The following is a 23,009-nucleotide window of genomic DNA, read 5'->3' on the forward strand; positions in this document are numbered from 1 at the left end:
TTTTAATTATTTATTGTACACAGAGTATGGTTTTTTTCCATGATGGAAAAACAATCCCAGAAGGCACAAGACATTTTAATGTTTTGTGCCTTCCGGGATCTAATTAAAAACTTTTTTATCCCACCTAATTGTAAATCTACCTCTCAAGATCCAAATCGTAAATGCCATCGGTTTGTAGAACGGATCTATAAAGGTCCGAGCCGATTTTAATATGCACCGCTTTAGCAAAACCAAGCATAAAGATTATGAGGTATAGAGGGAAAATCCTCAAACTTTTCCACCTTAAAATACAATTAATTTCGCTATTCTTAGCAAAACTTATGAGTTGATGCGCAAATAAAGCAAATTTGTTATTATGATTTTTTATGAAGATATATAATCTACAAAATATTGATTCTGCTTTAAAATCCTATTACAACGAACTTGCTTAAATAACGAGAAGAACAATGTTTCAAGAAAATAATGAATTATTATGTGGTGCAATTGATCGGAACACGATTGAATTAAGAAACTTGAATAAAAATGATGAGTTAGATTTTGATCGCACAAAAGTTTTTTGTTGTTTTGCTGGATGTGAATCTAATGTAAGCTCTAAACATCATACTCTTTGTGATGCTCATATGAAAACCAAGAAATGTTGTTTGTCAAGTTGTCAAAACACGGCAGATGAAAATGATTTAGGTAAAAAAAATCATAATAATTTACTACTAATTTAAAAATCAAAGTAAAATGAGTACTCTAGTTATTAAAAATGAAATAAAATCAACATCTATTTAAATTAAATATTAATTTTTAATATTGTAGTGCCTATAATGCTCAACTTGTTACGATATTGTATCAAAATTTTGTAAAAAAAATCTGTTGAAAAGAATCCTTAAAAAAAATTTTGAATTATTTTAAAGACAAGCAATAAAAAAAACAAAACATAAAGAAACATGAAAAAAAAGATATTTTTATTGTATTTAAAATCAAGCTTTCACAGTTCTTCAATATTTTTTAGAATTTTCTAAATATTTAAAATTTGTCAAAGTATGTCACAGTGCATTACAACATGTAAAAACCTGCCGTAAGATAAAAACAGTTATTTGAAAATAAATTTTTTTTTGAAATGGTTATCCAAGTTGGCTAGGACTTCAGAGATGAACAGGTGTCTTTAATGTTGCAACATATGTTGTTTCATGTATTTGTGCAACACTTAGCTAGCATTCAGTTTTACATTTATTCTTAATTATAAATAATATAATAAAATGGTGCACTCATTCAAGATTTATGAGTCTAAACTATGCAGAGTTAGAAACTGTAACAGTTGTTACAAACAAACATAATAGTTAAATAAAATTTTGTGATTAAATAGTTCATATTTTTGAATTGGTTATACTGACTGCATTTACTGCTACTTGTTCAAGACTGTTGGACACTAGTTTATATTTAATTGCCTAGATGGTTTCTAGATAGATAGACAAACTGAATATTCCAAATGCGAATGAACTAAGGCCAGGAATAATTTTTTTTTTTTTTTACCTTAAAAATAAATTAAAAATACAATATGTTCTGTAACAATATATTTTCTTTAACTTGATGATATTTATTACTCAAGGCTTTTTTATTAAACATCCAGAAATATTTTTTCATCCCTTTTTTTATTTTAAAAAAAAAAGCTTACGCTAAAGTCAAGGTATATCACTGGTGGTGTACCTTGGAGGTATGTATGTTGTACCTCAGAGGTATTATTGTTTTAACAGATTAAGTACTCAAAATAGTAAAAATTTTATATAATGTTTACTTATAGGATAATAGCTAATATTTAAGATTATATAAATTAAACTAATTAGATTATTATAAACTATATGTTAATTTATATAGCTATATATGATTATAAATTTAAACTAAATTAAACTTAAAAGCATTAAAAACTTACATAAATAATAGTGTTTATTAAGATAGGAGTAATAACAAATGTCTACATTAAAGTTTAGTAATTTTAAGTCTTTCACTTTGACTTAGTATATTTACTTTACATTCAGGTAATCAAAGTTAATGCTATAGCTGGAAAAACTATCATTTGATAGTTTTTCCAGCTGTTGTGCTAAACCTCGTGTCATAAAGAGATGTGACAACTGAAAGACCATGTCTGATTTGTTTAACTCATACACAGTTTTATAATCTCTTTAATAATTCAAGAAAATTATCTAAGAGAAAATAACAATTTGCGAAAAATAATTACAATTTAACAAAGAAATACACATCATATTATACTAAAGAAATTCTTAATAAGCAAAAAAAAATCATAAACTATAACAACATTTTACATTAAAAAAATTTTTCATAACAAATATTACTCATAATAGTATTTACAAAATCATGCAAGTTTGTACCTTGGTGTTACCACCAAGGTACAAACATTAGCTACCTCAACTTTTAGCTCAACAATTAGCAACAAGGTACACAACATTAGCTACCTCCAAGGTACACCGCTACCACAGCTTTTACAAAATCGCTGCCATATGTTTATAGGTTAGGAGTGAAGCAGTTTCAACCATACATAAATGCAGCTGAAATTATGCTTTACAAATTTTGATAATTAGTTTTAAAATAAAGTTTGTACATGTAGTTATAGAAAAATAAAATATGCCATAAAAAAGTTACTTTTTTATTATTTTAGTAACAGAAACAAACTTTTATTTTTATTGCAACAACAAATGTGTTGCAATAAAAATAAAGGCTCATAATAAGTAAAACAACTTATTATGAGCCTTTAATAGTCAATACATGCAACTAAAATTTCAGTTTGAATTCATCACTCAAGATGGCAGCACAAATAACATGCCTGCAAGGTACACACACCTCCAAGGACAAAAGTATAAAGTTGAGTTGTCGGCAAATAGAGCAACTTTAGATAAAATAAATTTTTCATAAAGATCAATATTGTAGATAAGAAGCAATACAGGCGCAAAGCTAGAACCTTGTGGTACCCTTAAAGTTACTTGAAATAAAGAAGAGTGTAGGCCTTTAAGAATAAATTCAATACTGCAGTTAGAAAGAAATAATTTAATAACCTCAAAACTTTTATATAGAGAAACTAATAACAGAGCGAAGACCATTAGAGACCAGTTGGACAGAGACCAGTTGCAGGACGGTTGGAGCAGTCGAAGTGTTTTCAAGAGTTTTGAAAAATTGGTACCACTTATTTAGCACTTTTTAAAAATTTAGCAAAAATTGAATAGAGTTCTGGAGAACACTTTTTTAAGACAATGATGGAAATCTTGTCTGGAACACAAACTGTAGAAGTGTTTAATTGAAAATCAATTTTAGTATTGCAAGCCAGAGTGATTTGGATGTTTAACAATCAGTTAATTTGTTTAACGGTCAGGAAGAGTATGGTCATTATATTCAAGAGTCAAATAGAGTAAGGTTTCTTTGCAAATAACTTTACTTTAATCTGGGATAGAAGTAAAATAATCAGACCCATGAATTAGAGATTAAATGTTAGACTTACTTTAGATAATAAGACTTTTGAAGACTAACCTAAGGTCTCTAGAACCTAACATCTGAGATAAGATACTAGATTTAGTAAACTGAGAATAACAAAGCTTAACATCAGACAGGACCTTTTTACATTGGCTTCTTGGAATAATAAAAGAACATTTGTTCTTAGGAGAGATGTTTTTGTAAAAAAGATGAAAAAAATGATTAATGTTTAATAAAGCAACTGCTCGAGATGGTGAAAAATATGGAGTAGAATAAGGCTTGACTTCAAATTGAAGAGAAGGAATAAAACCTTCCAAACTTTTATTCCAGAAGGATTAAAAGCTTCCAAGATACATTTTATGCATACATGTTATGGATATAAAGATATATGTTTGCTATTTATTTAGATGCTGGCATAAAATATCCTTTTGTTGTTATATAAACTTTAGTATTTGTATGGATTAGTATTTGCTGAAAGAGAAGATGTTCAAATGGATGTGTGGTGTGACTCTAGCAAGACAAAAAATTAAATCATGATGATGATCATGATCATCGTTATCAGGCTTTAGCCTTCCTATTTTATGCTTTAGATGATGATGTTCATGATCATGATGATGATTATAATAATGATGATGATGATGATCTTAATGATGATGATGATGATAATAATGATCATGATCATGATCATGATGAAAATCATCATCATCATCATGATAATAATGATGATTATGATAATTGTGTTAATCATACTGATGTTTATATATGCATATATATACAAAATATAACATGAATTTTGAATATAAAAAATACACTTAAGGATGTTTAAATGTTTATGCAACCTCGGTCACAAACCCAGCCCCGACCCCAGCTATATTTTATCAAACCCGGCCCCGGTTGAATATCAACCCCGGTCACTATGATGCTGTTAAATCATATAATAATTGCATTCCTATGCATGTGCTTACAATGTTATCAAATGAAAAGAGTCAGAATATTTGGCTGAGCGCCTAGCCAAATATTTGTTATTCAGTAAAATCATTATTTGTTACATCTCTAGTAAATATGTTTATTAAATGCTTGCGTTTTGTATTTGAATAGTTATTGTCTATATAACAAATTATAGTGCACATAGACCATTACTATTTGAATTCAAAATGTAGGCGTAATTACTAGTATGTTAATTTTGCAAATACTACATGATTTGCTAAATTAACATACTTAATAAACCTTGATTGTAATGATCAAACTTCATTATTTCTGTTTTGTTAATCATAAATTAAATGTTTTTATATTGGTTTCACAAAATTCTAACATCTCATCTGCATCTAAAGTCTGTCCGGTCACTGTCCTTTTTAAACTGGCTTGTGCAGTTGTTTGTTTAACTGTGCTACCATTGCAATTACAACAATATTGCAAGCAGAATTACTGTGTCTTGTAGCTATTAAAAACCATTCAGCATTACAGTTAAACATACATACATACTTTTATATATACATACTTTTAAATTCACAAGATAAATCTATCCAATATACATGCGAATACAAAGATGCTCAATACCAATTAAATTTTTTAGATATTTCTATTCCAAATAATCACTCCCCCCCCCCTGTCCCGGAGAAATTTAGCAGAAAATCAACGTTTTTTTCGTGAAAAAACTATTCACCGTAAAAAACATTTAAAAAAAAGAAGTCCTCAAATTTTAATTTGGGCGGCGCCCAAATATGATTGTTGCTGTTGAAAATGGTCTAGAATCAGGGTGTTAACCAGGAATGAATTTGATACAGCGTTTTGACGAAATTGGGAATTTCCTTTGTAATGTAATAAATTTTATCATCAAAAAAAATTTTTTTTAAAATAGAAAAAAAGAAAAGGTTTTGAAAATAGTAAACACAAGCTCTGAAGATTCATATTTTACATTTATTGTGAGTTTCTCATTTAATAATTAATATTAATTATCTTTATAAATAAATTGCAAAGTAAAGTCAAGTAAAGTTACAATTACAAAGTCTCAACAAAAGCAACCACAAATATTTATTTCATTCATTTTCATAAAATGTTATTATGACCGAAAAAAATTAAATTTATGCAGTTTATACACAAAATAAGAATGTTTGTATTTTAAAAAAAAAAAACAGAAGGTTTTTTTTTTTTTTAATTTTTTTTCCTAAAATCACGATTTCTTCTCTAAATAATATAAGATTTTAAATAAATACGTTGTTTAGGTGAAATGAACATTATAGTTAAATAATATGATCTGTCCTGATCATTTATTGGCAACTTTTTGTAATTGTAAACTCTTTCTTGAACTAGGATCTATAGTAATTAAAGGCACTTTTTCATTAAAGTTAAGTTAAGGCTATTGAGCAGAATTGATCTAAAGACTCAAAAATGGTGTTCTTTAGATTCACAAAAGGAGTAATAGATAAGTTTTGAAAATTATACAAAAAAAGAGAAAAGTTTCTTAAAACATTTTAAAAACTTGAAGCAAAAAAATTATAACATTTTTGGATATAATACGCTGACAAAATCATGCTAATTCCAACCCAGTGGGCACAGGATGTAAAAAAGGACATCTTAAACGTTTTGAACTTCTTTTAAATGTATTGGGCGATTTTTGAAATCTTAAAATAAAAGAATTCGAATAATCTATAAATCCCCTTAACTACACCGAGTCATTAAATAAATTTAATGAATTTCAAGTTGTTAAATAAATTTGTAGTACCAGTTTGTAATAATCATTAAATTTTTTTTGTATTTAACATATATTTCAGAGGTGGCTTTTTAAGAATATTAGTAGAGAAATGATAGTAAATAAGTAAAAAAAGATTATAGTTGATCCCAATAAGTAAAAAAAGATTAAACAAAAAACAATAACTAAGAACTTACCCTAATATAAACGGCCTCTCAATATTTTGAATAAACTTTTTTGAATCAAATAAATTTGTTAATTTTTTAGATTGCATTTTATTTCTTGCTAATTTTTTTATTCAATATTAGCTGATGTCAGAAGGCAACCCAAATAATTTGCCAACATTGAGAAGTGAATTTTACAAGCAAGTTGCAGAGAAAATCCCTAAAATCGCTAAGAAAATTCCAATTTTTCAAGATACATTTTCTCAGTTATACAATTGCATAGTTATACCAATAACAGCAGTTTTATTTCAAGTTTCACACATTTAATAAAATAGAATTTTTATGCCATTTTTCTATTAGTATTTAGTAATAATTAATTTTCAATAATTTTTAGAATTATTATTAAACATAAATTTGGCAAATTTATTTTGAGAATGGAATTTTTTTAACTTTAAATTGGGAATTTTGATTTTATGAGCATTTGGAAGTACTGTGTTTGATGGGACCCCACAGGGCTATTTTACACCCTGAGAATAGCCCCTGACACTGTAAAGATGCAATTACAAGCGTATTTATAAAACCAAAATCATCTATTTCACCGAGTATTGCAGTTGGTATTTTTAAAGGTTTTTTAGCTAGAGCATACAAAATTTGTTTAGAAAATACATTCAAGATGAAATTAATTTTCTTATTAAGATTTTTACTGAAAATGGACATTCCTATAAACAATATTTGAATATTGCTAAAAATTATAAATACTCCACAAATCCATCTTATTCTCAAAAAGTTGATATTAAAAATCTAGTTATTTTATCATGGGTCCCAAAATTATGCCTTGTTCTCAGAAGTAAATTTTGTAAAGTTGGCGTTAAAACAATCTTCTGTTTTGGTAATCCTTTAATAAATATACTTTGACGTAACAAGTCTAAACTGTCTCCGAATAGTCATTCAGGAATGTACCAACTTGATTGCACATGTGGTGCATGTTATATTGGTGAAACAAGAAAAAAGATTTTTGCACGAATTCAAGAACATAAAAATAATGTTACAAAAGCCAACTGAGATACATCTGGAATAGTAGATCATTCTCACCATTGTAATGATAGAGTAAACTGGGAGAACTCTAAAACGCTCTCTGCTATTACACAAGAAAAATTTGTGAGGCAATGAAATACAATGTTCAAAATCTAAAGAAAAGGATTTAAATCATGACAATGACAATTTCATGACGACTCACCATTGGAAACCACTTTTTTTAAAATTAAAAAATGTTGAATATCTGACATTGCAATGATATCAATGTTACATTTATTATAATTTTTTTTAAAAGGTTTTTTTAATGTTTTCATTAGTTTGATAATGGCTCTCACAATATGAGCTAAATATCACGTAAAAAAAGAAAGTAAATAGTATTATACTGTATATGATGTTTTAATGCTTATAATATATAGTAGTAGTAGTAGTAGTAGTAGTAGTAGTAGTAGTAGTAGTAGTAGTAGTAGTAGTAGTAGTAGTAGTAGTAGTAGTATATATTTGTTACAACAAAAGTAAAAATAATTGACAAAATATATATATATATATATATATATATATATATATATATATATATATATATATATATATATATATATATATATATATATCAACCCTCAGAATTAGGATTGACCTAACTGCCGACCTTAAAGTGTTTGAGGTCAGCAAAAAATTGCCAACCTTGTTTCTATGTTTTATGGTAAGACCTTTGTATCAAACTTTTTCGCTGCCCTGCTGTTGACCTCTAAAAGATTGGGGTCAGCAAATTATTGCCTACCTCATTTTTCCTAATTCCAAGGCTTAATATATATAAGTGCAGTTGCTTGCTTTTTTAGTTCAAGCATAAAATAATTTTTTTTAACAACTTTATCACAGCTGTTTGCATGTTTTAACATTTTAATCCTTTTTCAGATTTTTTTTTTTTTTTTGTTATTCACCTCCTCAAGGCCGATAAAGCCACTACAGATGAGGAGGCTACTTAATAGTGGTTATAACCCTTTCTCAACTCTATAACTCCGAAACACGAACCTTGACGAACAAGGCCGCTGCGCAGAGAAACAAGATGAAATACTAAAGACTGAAAAATGAAAGCTTAAAAAAGAAAAAAGGTTTTTTAAAATGCACTGAAAGCTAAACTAAAGGGGGAAAAAAAAGAAATCTACTAAAAAAAGAAAAGACATTTAAAAAAGTATTTAAAAAATAATAAAAAATAAACTAAAAGAACTAAAATTAAAAAAATAAAATTAGACGAAAGCACTTAAAGTACTATAAATAATTTAGAAATTGTCAAAGTTATTTATTTCATACGCAGTTATAAACACAAAGGTTTGATCATTTTTTTTCTTTTGTTATATTACTACAAAGAAGTGCTTATTAAATAAAAGTTTTTTTACTAATTTTTCAGAAATGTTTTTTCATCAAGAAAAAACTTTGTTTATTAAACAATGTTGTCAATAAAGCATAATATGAGTTTAAAAAAGGATTTATTGTTATTTATTTAATGTGTTATTTACCTAGCGTGTATTTTGTTGGAAATTTTTTAGAAAAATTATATAAAACACTCTTTGATAAAATATATAAATTGTGTTATAATATAAATGATCATTAGAAATAATTTATTTAAAACTTAAGGGTTTTAAATTTGATATTTCAAAATAACAATTAGAAGTTATTTTGAAATATCAAATTTATTTATCATTAAAAGACACTTTTTAAATAAACAAGTTTTATATATTCTGTTCTTTGATAATTTAAGTAAACATTTTGATCTAATAATAAACATTGATCAAAAGTAATTTGTTACTTTATTTTAAAAAAATTTTGTGTAATATTAAATCATGGAAAAAGGTCAAAGTTTTAAAGTTACTTATTCCAAAGGCAAACCACAAGCGTAGTTCAAAATTTTTTTCTTATTGAGTTATATTTTAGTTAAGTTTTATTTTTATTATTTTAGAGTTTTAGTTTATTAAGTTTTTTTTTTAACTTTATTTTCTGTCTAGTTAATTGTTATTATTTTGTTTTTTAATGTTTATTTAGTTTTTTCTCAAACTTTTATTACATGTTTGAATAAAATATATTCAAATATGTATTTATGTATGTATGTATGTATGTATGTATGTATGTATGTATGTATGTATGTATGTATTTATGTATATATGTATGTATGTATGTATAGATGTATGTATATATGTATGTATTTATGTATTTATGAATATTTATAAATTGTTTACAAATGGTTCTTATTTATTAATGGTTCTTGAACTTCATAACTTTTTTAACTTTTGTATCATCTTTCCTATTTGAAAAATATTTTCTTTATTAGAATTGTTTTAAAGAATTAATAAATGTTACATGATTGATGCTGTTGAATCATATTATAATTGCATTCCTAGGCATGTGCTTACAATGTTATCAAATGAAAAAAGAAAGTTTTAAAGATTCTTCTGTATTGATGTCTCAAACGAAGGATGAATTTTTTAACAGAAAAAATAAAAATTCTGAAGACTTTATTTCTAATCTTGATTTTTTGCCACCATTGCCTTCCAGTGATCCAATGCAGAAGTATAATGAGCAAAATCTCGCAAAATCTGAAGCTTTTATCAATAAGAGTAGTCTTAATGACAATTTTACAGGTTATATGCAACCAGCTAGAAATGCTAGTGTTAAGAAAACTGACTATGAAGATTTTAATTCAACAGTTGAATTTTTACCTCCTGTACCATTCGCATCTCCAAATAATGTGTTTGATGAATATCAGGAAAGGTCACGAGTATATAGTAATGGAGACAAAAATAGATATAATGACAATTTCGCAGGTTATATGCATCAAGCTAGAAATCTTAGTGTTACAGGTTATATGCAACCAGCTAGAAATGCTAGTGTTAAGAAAACTGACTATGAAGATTTTAATTCAACAGTTGATTTTTTACCTCCTTTACCTTCAGCACGTCCAAATCATATGTTTGATGAATTTCAGGAAAAGTTACAAGTATATAACAATGAAGAAAAAAATAGATATAATCTATATAATAATGCTAGGTTTTCTGATTTGCCTCTCCAAAATCCGACACTAAATCAAAGTTTTAGAAAATCTCATTATGATCTAAATGCATCTTTCCCTAATGAAATTTGCAAGAAATGTAATGTTAGAATTGCAGTTTCTAAAGGTATTTGTTCCAACTGTAACGAAATTTACAGCCAATACTCGAATTGCATAAATTGTGAAAAAAAGGAATTAGTTTCAAAGTTATATCAAGGTTGTCTATGCAATACATGTTACAAGAGTTTACAAGAACAAGCAGCTAAATCTGAAATAAAGTCTAAAAATCATAACCTTGATTATTGTATGCAAAAACCTTTTTATCAAGAGAATCATAACAATCTAAGAACCCAGTTTGAACCCAATCATCAAGGTTACAACTATCAAGATTGTAATTATCAAGAGCACAACTATCAACCCCGCAACTATGCAGACCCTATGTATCAAGATCGCTTACCAGAAAAAAAGGTTGGTTTCTTTTTTGTTTTTTGTTAAAATTATTATATAATTATTAGTAATCATTTAAAAAAAAAGTTGTTTATTTAAAGTTACTTAATATAATGCTTATTATTTATTTACATTACACCAAACTATTTAGTGCCAAATAAATATGTTTTGTTAGACCAAACTATGTAATGCCAATTAAATATGTTCTGTTACACCAAACTATTCAATGCCAAATAAATATGTTCTGTTAATGTATGAAAAATTATCAATAATAAGTTTTTACACATTGTTGTTTAGAAATTATGCCTATTATTGGCGTGATTAACCTAAATCTTTTACTAATCAATACAAAATAACAATCAGTATAAACACTCCATTTTGTTAAGCACTAATAAAGTAGACATTATAAGCTTTAACTTCTCTATTAAAAATGTTCCCATTCTATAAGAAAAAGACTGAAGATTATTAAATAAAATAAGTTGAAAAGCTTGTTTGTTTAACTATGGCATCAAGCTTGCAAAATGTCCTCTGTAAGTAAAAAAAATGTTTTGTTTGAAAATGATTTGATAAATCTCATAAAAAAATATCTTGGAAGCTTTGCTTACTAAATTTAAAAAAAAAATGATAAAAAAAGTTTTTTTTATATAGCTTGTAAAAAACCCTCCAATATGTACCGAGTACAAAATAGTAAGTACATCCACTTCCTCAAAAAATATTGTTGCATTAAAATATAAAAAGGTTGAACTCTTAATGATCAAATAAATATTAAATATGTAATTAAATAAAAGAATATTAAATGCAAAACGCATTTTTATTCATCTTGATTTTTTTTAACAGAATTGAGAGGTTTTTTCAATTGTTTTACTACTCAAGCTCACAAAAATAACATTTTACAATAAACTATGTAGAAAGAATTTCTAAATTTGCTCTATCAAATATTAACAGTAAACTTAACAGTAATAAAATAATAACAGTAAAGTGTTTGCATAAATCAGTAAATGTATTTACATTATCTTCACAAAGTTAAAGAATAATTAAATAAATGTTAATTTGAATAATGAAGTCTCTTGATGTCTGTCAAATTTCAATTTGTAAAATAAAGTCTCTTGATGCCCATTGTATAATTCTTTCAACACTTTAACTGAAGATTTATGTCAGTGAAATTTACGCAAGTGAAATCACATATACCCCATGCATAAATAAAAAGTAAGTGATTTTGCTTCTGCAACTTCAACTGGTATTTTTTAATGCTCTAACATTTTTTGTCATAATCCTAAAGAAAAAAGGTATTGCATAACTTCTTATCCCAGTGGTACAGAATCAATATAGACACATCTGTATCATCAGTAACAACGATTGTTAGAGAATCTTTTGCTATCTCAAAAGCCATTCAACAATTTTCGTTTCAGTATCTGCTTCACATCCACAAACCATTGTTGGTAAGGTTTGCTGCAAGTAAAAGTAATAATTGCTCCTTTTTATGCATGTTAGCCAAAAAGTGATTTTTTGGAGTATAAACTTTTGTTTTCTGCCTTAATGATATTTTTGAAGATCCATTTGATGTTATTGTTTCATGAGTTCATTAAATTTGATTGTTGTTGTGGACTTGTACCCATCGAATACAATAAAAATTTTTCCATAGCTGTACCAAATATAGGTTACATATGCAATAATTATTGTATTAGACTATTTGTGTTCTTGTTCCTTTGACCTAGAACACACTATGCAGTAAAGCGCCTCCATCAAGAACATAGATAGCTATTTTAAGTTTCTTTTATTGAACACATTTTTTCCTTTGTTAAAAGTAGTTTCCTAAGTGAGGCTTTATCAGGTTTCCACAAAAGATTATTCTTAAATAAGGCTTCTAGAAATGATGTGAATTTGAAATCAAAGTAGGGTTGTTACTAATCTTTTAAATTATATATATATATATATATATATATATATATATATATATATATATATATATATATATATATATATATATATATATATATATATGCACACACACACACACAGGGTGTTAGCCAGGAATATATTTTTTACTGTGTTTTTGCGATATTGGGAATATTTATTGCTATTGTTCATCACAATATTGGGATTTTTTATTGATATTGTCCTATTACTTCAAAATAAAAAAAATAAAACAAAGTTCATTAAATTTTAGGAATTTTAAACCCATTGGAAGTTTCACTGTATAAGGGGTGCTATTGGACCTATATATATATATATATATATATATATATATATATATATATATATATATATATATATATATATATATATATATATATATATATATATATATATATATATATATATATATATATATATATATATATATATATATATATTTATATAAATATATATATTTATATATATATTTATATTTATATATATTTATATATATATATATTTGTGTATATATATATATATAAAATGTGTGTTTGTGTGTGTGTGTGTGTATATATATATATATATATATATATATATATATATATATATATATATATATATATATATATATATATATATATATATATATATATATATATATATATATATATTTAATGATTTTTACTTCCAACAAGGCTGCAAGCAACCACTATTAGAGTTGGAAGTTACTGAAAGAGAAAAGAGGAAGTTTATAAATTAAGATAACGACTAACAGTCAACTTGAAAGATTGAAAATTTTATGAATCAAGGTTACACAATGAAGGGAGAGAATCCCAAAGAATTGATGATCGAGGAAAACAACTAGACAAAAAAGAATTTTTGGAGCACTTAAAACACAGTCGCTGTAAATGGATGAGTATTAATTGATTGATGAGTAACACAAGAAGTAAGAGTTAATCCTAGAAGATGAAGGGTAGATGACTCACCCAGTATGTTACTATTCATAAATATAGGAAGATCTAGATTATTGCGATATCCATTAGCTGAAAAAATTGAGTTTTACTGAGCTAAAGTTCACCAGCCACTAAATGCCCCATGCTGTTGCAGAAGGAGATCCTTTTAGAGCTCAAATGCCTCCTCCAATCAGAGGGTATTGGCTTCTTATCAAAACAAGTAAAAAATGGTATTATCATCAGCGAACAATGCCACCTTAGATGTGATCATTTTTGGGATATCGCTAATGTTCAACAAGTATAGGACCAGTAATAGAACTATAAAGAACCCCTGAAGTTAAAAGAAATGAAGAAGAGTACTATCCAGCAAGGACAACTTTTATAGTAAAATTGGTAAGGAAGGATTCAATTATGTTAAAGATGTTACATAAAAAAAGAGCTTATGGAGAAGACCAGCATGACAAACTTTATCAAAAGCTTTAGAAATGTTGAGAGTAATAGCCCTAATCCACATCTATCTAATGCATGATAAAAGCTATCTATTATTATCATTAACAAACTGGCAGTAGAACTAAAAGATCGAAATCCATATTGATGATTAGAAGGTATGTTATTAGATTCGAGATAATAGATGAAGTGTTTGTTAATAAAGACTTAAAAACTTTGCCGATGATAGTAAGAAAACTAATGGGACAGTAGTTAGATTAGTCAGTTGGCTCTCCAGAATTTTTGAAAATAGGGGTAGCAGGTGCTGATATTTGAATTGGGTAATTTTGATCTTTACTTATGTTTTTATATTATCGAAATGCATTTAAACAAAGTAACAAATCACTGCTAATGATTTTTTATAAAAATATTTATGAATAGTATATATATATATATTTTTTTTTATATATTTATATAAGTACTTTTTTTTTTATAATAAATGTCTTTAAATAAATAAATAAAAATTCACTTTTTTAAATAAACGATTTAATCATTTTTTCTTTTGTTTACGTTACTGCGAAGAATTGTTAAGAATCTTTTTTTTCAACTATCAAATGTGCGCATTTATTAAACAATCGTTAGATGTAAGTTGTTGCTTTATTTAAAAAGGGCTTCTCATAATATTATATTGTAAAAACATTAGTAAAGATAAAGGATTCAAAGCTATTTATTCCAAATGTAATTTAGATAATCTTATTGTTATAGTTTATTATTTATTTTAGTTAAGTTTTAGTTTTAATTTTAGTTTTATTTAATTTTATTTTTAGTTATTTTTTTTATAAAGATTTATTTGCTTCTTTCTCAATAAGTTTTTTTAAAGTTTCTTCATAGTTAAGATAATTTTTTCAGTACATTTTTAAAATGTAAACAAGTTTTCAAAACATTAACAGTCTTGGTCAAGTTTTCAAAATGAAATAGTGTTTGCGTGGTCATGTTATGACATGAAATTGCATGCCTTCCTGGTCATGCCTATATATATGTATATAGGCTTGACCAGGAACAAAAAATAGGGAAGATTTTTTGATTATAATTCTTTTTGGGGGATGTTTTTTTATAAAATAATGATTATTTTTAAAATTTTTATATAACTTCGCTTCTTTTGAGACCCGACGTGGCATACTTTTGAAACATTTTTTTTTTGATAATATTGGGGACCTGTTTGATTTTCAAGGTCAGGGACCTGTTCGATTTTCAAGGGCTTTGTGCCGCCCCTAAAAATATTTTTTATTCAAAAGTTTTTCAAATCCAATATTCTTTTATTATATAGAACACTTTTAGGGGGTGTCACCAGACATTTTCAAAAAAGTTGTTTTTAGCACCACCCTAATATATATATATATATATATATATATATATATATATATATATATATATATATATATATATATATATATATATATATATATATATGTACATATGTACGTATGTATGTATGCATGCATCTTATACATGCATAGATATATGAATGCATGTATATATGTTTGTGTGTGTGCAGTGTTGGCTGGTGAGAAAGAAACAAGTCGGAGTCAAGAGTAAAATGCTAAACCAAAACAAAGAAGAAATAATGGTTTATTGCTTAATACCTTTGGTATCATACAAACTAAATAAGTTTTCTATTTCAGTTAAATTCACAATGGTGAATTTAAAAGAAAGATGATGGTAAATAAAATTAAATATTTTTAGTTACACAATATTGAAACTATGTAGATTTTTTAGGTAAACAAAAAAAGTTTTAAGTGTTATTCTACTTTTCCTAGATGTAGTTTGCCAATTTAGGCCCTAACCCTCAAAATGAGGACTAAAAAAATGACAAAATAAGCAGTAAAATAGACTCAGGGTTCATTGGCATAAAAATTAAAATCTGGTTACACTGTCTGAGAGAAAAAAATGTAGTTTGAAGTTAGATTGTCTCTGCAACATTTTTAACGTAAAAAATTGGTTAAATAAAAAGGATGTTAAATACTTTTTTCTATTTAATGATATAGCTGTAATTTTTCATTGTTTTTACATGTTTTTGTTAAAATAGAATGATATTTGGGGTCTTTTGTTCAAAATGTTTTGTTTCTATTTGAGGCTGAATTATACCTACTAAGAAGCAAAATTTTTTACACCATTTTTAGTACTGTTATTTCCATTGTTACAAAGCACATCGCTACTTTTATAACAATATGAAGACACAGCATTCAAAGAACTTTCAGTAGAAAAAGGAATAGAGCAATTATCTTTTCATTAGGCTGATTTACCTGGTTTGAAAGCAAAATAGGTAGAGGAACCATTTTTACTGTTTTTGATGAAATATTGCTTAATTCTTTCATCCTTTGATAATTTTTTGCCTGTAATACTATTTTTTGCTTAATAAAGTCATAAAGATACAGAAATAAGGACAACCAAGTTTTTCAATTCTGATTACAACAAATTTTGATTGTATTAAGACTTTAATTCTTACTGTATTGTGACTTTAAATTAAGTATTTTTGATATATACTTAGTAGTACCTATAATTATTTTAAAGTTCTTCAAAATCAATGAGTTTCCAAGATTTAAATAGCTCCCTGCTTTGGGAAAACAAAATTTCCACAACAAACAAAGCAGAATTTTAGACATTCCTCACTTGGTGTTCCTGATGACAAAGTTTGGCAAAATGGAAAGCCACTCAAAACTTGCGATTACTCAAAATTTCTTTAAATAATTTTTTTTGGTGTAATGTTTGCAAAAATGAATCAGTTTAAAAATTAAAAAAGCCCAATATATTAAAATTTTACTACAATACTAATTGTTTGATTGGTCGATAAAAACATTTGATTACTATTTTAGAAGAAGTTTAAAAGCTTACATATTTAATCATTTTAAAGTAGAAGTAAATTTTGATGAGTTTTTATTATTAAGCTAGAATTAATCTAAATCAAGTAATTGGAATATGTTTAAGTATTTGTAGAATGTTGATGTAGCAGAGAATCAAGGCCCTGCTCAAACAAGAGGTTAACTTTACTGATCCCGTCGTTTTATCAGGAATTTGCAACTCTTGCAGAACAAGTTGGTAAAAACTATACAGTGGTCAAATCAGCAATGGATTCCCCACACCATAAAACTCAATCAAAGTATCAAGATCACAAGAAAGCCCACTGACTGTTCATGATTCATTGTCAAGTTGACATCAAAGTATAGATTTTGTAGATTTTTGTAGATTTTGTGTTTTATCATGTGCACCAATACCAGTCCACAAAGCTCTTCCCGGGCACATGAAAAGCTGTACTATCTTTGCCTGACAACACTCAAAAAGCTTTCTGTTTCTAGGCCCTGTTGCAGCTTGTTTAAGCAACATCTGTTTAAACTTCTGCATTTTCAGTTGATGATGTATTTAATTAAAAGAACTAGATCATGCGCAATTTAATAGGTTTGTCTGGCTATTGATGCTCAAAATATTTTTTTAATGTTTCTAAGCTAGTTTTGTTATACTGTGCTATTTTTATCTGAAAATATTGTTGGATTAGAAAAAGTACAGCTACATATAGTGATAACTATATGATAAGGCACAGCTAAAAATAGTGATAACGAAAGTACAGCTACAAATAGTGATAACAAATGACTAACCCAAAGTAGTCTCTGTTATAGACCAACTAATGCATAAGATGTTGAAATATATTGTTTACAACTTTATATTTAATAAATATTTCAGTTAATTTTTGTGTGAAAGATAATTTTAAAATGTTTTATGAACACAACTTGTAGTTTTTCTTGAAGATCATCTGAAGCCTATGTTTTTCTGAAACCTGTTTTTCTTTGTGTTCATTCATAGTAAATCTAAATAATAAGATCAATACTAACATGTATAATAAGATCCATACATTCAACTTAACTATTAATATTTATCTTATAAAAAATAAGTTTTATAAGTTTTGTCATGCATAGCAATTTTAGCATTTCCATTATAGTAGATAGTAATTTTAAATATTTTATAAAATATTGCTTATGTTAAAAATGGTAAGGGAAATTCATCTGATTTTAAAAAAAAGTCAGTGAAAAGTCAGAGAACTTTATATAAACAATTGGCTACAAACCCTGGATTACTTCTAATAATATTTTGCCTTTTAATAATATTTTCCTTTTTTTATATTCCTAATTAATACTAGCTGAGAGATCTATTTTTATATCTTTTTTACTAAAGAAAATATTTAGTTAGTTATTAACTATGTATGTTCTTTAAGATAGATAATTCTTTATCTATAAATCCTTATGATTTATAAAGTTCTCAGGTTCTAGTAATTATGATTTATAAAGTTCTCAGGTTCTAGTAATTAGGAAAATAAATTGTTAAGAAAATGAAACGTGCTTTTTAAAAAAAATATTTTTAAAAAGCACAATAATGTTATTGGTTACCTCAAGATTTTAGAAAACAATACTAACAACAGCTTAGCAACAATTAAATTTTGTATTTATAACCTTATTTTTATTTAAAATATATCTTATACTTAAATACTATTTAAAAATCCTACTACTAATGTACATTATTAACTGAACTTAATGTTTTAAGTTTTTCCAGCAACACATTTGAAGTTTTTTCACCAACATAACGTTTTAAGTTTTTCCGTCATCATAATGTTTTAAGTTTTTCCAGCAACATGTTTTAATTTTTTCCAGTAACAATGTTTTAAGAGTTTCCAGCGACATAAGGTTTTAAGTTTTTCCAGTGACATAATGTTTTAAGTTTTTCCAGCAAAAAATTCTTCATAACTTATGAATCAAGAATTTAATATGTTGCAGAACAGCGTGTGTTGAAATTAATAATTCTTAGAGTTACTTATTTATAGCAATAACTAAGCGTTATAGTTCTGTAAAATATTCTCCTCAGGGTTGGTTCAAGTAAGCTCTGCAGAACTTTTTTTTCATTTGAAAAAAAATAAATGATTTTAAGTTTAAGTTTTTTAAGTTAATACTCTGTACAAATAGTTATGACGAATGATTTAAGTAATATTTACATAAACAAATACTATACTTTAAACAAATGTAGGTGGGGCTGGGTACAAATGGCCCCAACAGACAAGTCGTCACTGTATGTATGTAGATGTATTTATGTAGATATGTAGATATGTCACTGTATGTATGTAGGTATTCATGTAGATTTGTATTTATGCGTCTATGTACCGTAATTCGGGGCAACTTCGTCAATTTTGGAACTTATTTTTTTCTTTGTAATGATTTCAGAATGGAAAATGAAAATGAGCCTGTTAGTTTTGTTACAATGCAGCATGCCCCATAACGCTCCACTTATTTTTTAATTTCCCATTTGAATAATAAAGTAGTTAAAATATCATTATGAAGAGTGACGAAGTTGCCCTAACTTAGGGGCAACTTCGTCATGTGCCGAAATATTAATTTATTATGAAGTTGGACAGCTCTTGTGCAACTTCAGCATGTTTTAAATTATAATTCAGTATTTATGACACTGTAGAGATATCAAAAAATAATAAAAGGGTAGGAAATTTCCTTAATTTACGTCGATTCTGTTGCAATCATAAAAGGTGAAATTAATTTACAAAATTTTAAGTTTGACAAACAGTCTTATGTGTATTAAATAAAAGGCTCTGGATTTAAAACATTTCTAATAATAATCAGTGAACATAAAACAACATTTACAATAACGTATTGCAATTACATAATGTTCCAGAAAACAGTATTCAAGCTTAGTCCTCTAAACACCGATCACAAATATACTGCGGCTCCTCAGAAGAACTGTTACAAACCCTGCGTATCCACTGGCGGCATGAAACACATTGTATCCAATCTGGACCTCGATAATCATTATATTCACATTTACACATTCCGCACGTATTTTTGTCATATACCAGCTGTCTAGATGGACCAGGTTGTTGTATTTCAGGCAAAATTGCACTGCCGGGATTAATTATCTTCCCTCTGGATTGTTTATTTTGCTCTGTTTGACCTCTGTTCCTTTAACATGTCGATTATTGTAGCATCAAGGTTTCGACCGATATTTTCAGCATCTTGTTGATAAGAACCTCCTGGAATAACTCAAAGAACCTGGTCTGGATCAAATGGATACAGACCAGTTTTTCTGAATCCCGATTTTGAGATATCCTTCCAGTTGCATGCAATTTTGAGTAGAGCTTTGTGAGCAGAATAGGAAAATGTTGTTTTGGAATTGTTCCCCTAACACGACTTTCTTTTCTTCATGTTTCTAAAATGCTTCGCCAGTAACTTTTAAGTGGTTTGAAAAAAGGCAACGTCTAATGGCTGCATCAGGTGAGTTGAATTTGGGGGAATAGTGGTAAAATAGATGTTGTTTTCTCTGCACAGTGATACAATAGTAAATGTAAAATGATAAGCAAGATTATCTGCAATTACAACTTTTTCTCCAGGAATGTTTTCTGCATGGGAAGGAAAATATGGCGAAACCACAATTTAAAGGTAGGAGAATCGAACCACTGGGTGGTTCGATTCTCCTACCTTTAAATTGTGGTTTCGCCATATTTTTTGTTACATCATATCTGGAACCTGCTGGTCCACCATTGCACCAATTTCCTTAGAGGTTTTCTGCTTTATAGACCACAAAAGGAAGGAGGATGTCACCAGAAGCAGAAATACAAAACATAAGAGTTATTGCTACTTTTGAATGTTCCATAACACGTTCGACTCGCTTTATCCCTTTTAAAACTACAACTTTCTTAGCACCAGGATCGTCGGTCAAGTTGGTTTCGTCAAAATTAAAAATCTTTTCCGGTGGCATGTTTTCTAGCTTCTCCCCGGCGTTTTCAAAAAATTCTGTAACCATTTCAGGAGAATCTGCTGCTCTGGAACGGCTTATGTTTGTATCTAAACGTTGTGTGAGATTGTTACTTAACATAAAACTGTTCGTAAAATCATCACCAGGCATGTCGGCAAATTCGATTATAGTACGACCTTTATTCAAATAACCTTGAATTATGAGCCGGATATCAAACTTTGTCAACTGATAGGACCATTTTGTCAGTTCAACCAACGCCTCGACAATAATTTTCTCTTCAGTAGCGTTCAGAGCAGTAGGATATCCAACTGTTTTATTATGTCGGCCATGCAACTTGTCTTGAAGAGTTGTATGCGGCACTGAACGTTTCTTGCTGGCAGATCCAACTGACATTCCAATATCTCGAAGAGCATTCTCAACCTTACTTGGATCATAACGCTAGTAATTCCGTCCTCCGATTATTTTTCCTAGGCATTTTGTAGATATTTTGATATAAACTAGAAAAAACAATTTTACACCAACGTACGTCGTTTATAAATACCTAAAATGATCTATTATGTGCACAGAATAATCTATTACTGTTTAATATTTAATGCTTGGTTTTCAATAGTTGTTAAAGTGTCTTACAGCAGTTTTACAACAATAAAGTTTTTTAATAAAAAATTTTCTAGCGTAAGTTGTACGACTTAACGTCGGTTGTACAACAAAATTTATGTTGTAAAGCAAAAGTTGCGGAAATAGAATCAAATCAATTTCGGCAATAATTGTTGTACAGCAAAAACGCACAACTGTTGTACAGTATTTCTACAACTATTGGAAACCAAGCTTAAAATTAATAAGTTTATGTCGTTGATTGTTATCGTCTAGTTACATTAAAATATTTTCTTTAGCAGAATGATGCGGTTCCTTGTTCCACTCTCGGTTGTGCTTTGTTAACTGTATTACCTACTGGCAAGTGTCATAAATGTGAGAGCCAATCAAATAAATATCTAAATATGAAGTGTCTGAAAATTAATTGTGAATTTTTCGGAAGTCCTGAATTTAATGGTTTATGTTCAGGTTGTTTTATGGCAATGACTGTTGAAGAATCAAGACAAAGGCAAAGTATAATATTTTAGTTATAGTATTCTTAACTTACTTTTCAAAGCAATAACAAAAAAGTAAATTTTTTTAGGTTGAATTATATTAAAATTATTATTTCAATATTATAAGATTTATATTTTTATATTTTCTTTCAGCTAGTCAAAGCAGATGAAGTTGATCCATAATTTTTCTTCGTATAATAAAGTAGATTTTTCTTTTTTTCTTAATCCATTACTTGTAAATAAAGATCAGCCACTTTTTTACATACTGTAAAGCAATTGTTTGTTGTTTGTAAATTAGATACCAATTATAATTTATAATAATTCTATAATTACTTAATTCTCTCAGTAAAAATGTTTTTTTAAATTCCAGTGCTCGAAGTGAGGTGGGATGGTATCCCGCCAACTTTTTATAAAGTATAAACCATTCTGCCACCTTTTTATAACTCTTTTAATGTAAAAATGAATCAACGGGATCGTATTTTGAAATTACTGCAAACTATCCCGTTACTTTTTCACTTCGAGAACTGATTATCTTATCTTTTATATACACTAAATAGTGGCTAGCCAGAAATTGTTTGAGATTTATGTATTAAAAATAGTTTCTGAAGTTTTTTAAATTGTATTATTTCTAATAAACTGATTAAGGGCGACGCCCTAACTTGATTGAAGTTTTCTAAGTTTCAATGTGACAATTAAGAGAATTGTGTAATGCGTAAACGATTATGATAAGGTTTAACATTTCTTGTGAGCGAATTTTGATTTTAAAAAGTATATTTTTAGATCAAAAATGATAGTTGCTTGGTAGCCATAAAAAAAAGCACCTAAAAATAACAAAAACATTAATAGTTTTGATATGTTTGCACGCCCTTTTGTAACCTTTACTTTTAACATGTTGAAAACGTTTATGATAAGATTTAATACTTGTGAGCGAATTTTGGTATAAAATATATTTTTTTTTAGATCAAAAATGATAGTTGCTTTGGTAACCATAAAAAAAAACTACTAAAA

At 27.4% G+C, this 23,009-nt stretch overlaps 1 protein-coding gene across 2 annotated transcripts; it reads left to right on the forward strand.

Annotated features, from left to right (window-relative positions):
* The first annotated feature begins 215 nt into the window (after positions 1-215).
* Positions 216-22,664, forward strand: LOC100201096 (uncharacterized). Of its 2 annotated transcripts, none has more exons than XM_065793966.1 (4): positions 216-681; positions 9,747-10,861; positions 21,807-22,020; positions 22,155-22,664. In XM_065793966.1, the coding sequence occupies exons 1-4, from the start codon at positions 447-449 to the stop codon at positions 22,169-22,171; spliced, it is 1,581 nt and encodes a 526-aa protein (XP_065650038.1). In that variant the 5' UTR covers positions 216-446; the 3' UTR covers positions 22,172-22,664. The 2 variants fall into 2 exon arrangements, with proteins under 2 accessions (XP_065650038.1, XP_065650039.1); XM_065793967.1 differs by having other exon boundaries at positions 219-681; positions 21,810-22,020.
* Positions 22,665-23,009: the final 345 nt, after the last annotated feature.

The sequence above is a fragment of the Hydra vulgaris genome, chromosome 03, assembly GCF_038396675.1.
Source record: "Hydra vulgaris chromosome 03, alternate assembly HydraT2T_AEP".
NCBI lineage: Eukaryota > Metazoa > Cnidaria > Hydrozoa > Anthoathecata > Hydridae > Hydra > Hydra vulgaris.

Coding starts and splice junctions, on each gene's coding strand:
- LOC100201096 (XM_065793966.1), top strand. CDS start 447: ATGTTTCAAGAAAATAATGAATTATTATGTGGTGCAATTGATCGGAAC. Junction 682..9,746: donor GGCAGATGAAAATGATTTAG/GTAAAAAAAATC, acceptor TTGCATTCCTAG/GCATGTGCTTACAATGTTAT. Junction 10,862..21,806: donor ATCGCTTACCAGAAAAAAAG/GTTGGTTTCTTT, acceptor TATTTTCTTTAG/CAGAATGATGCGGTTCCTTG.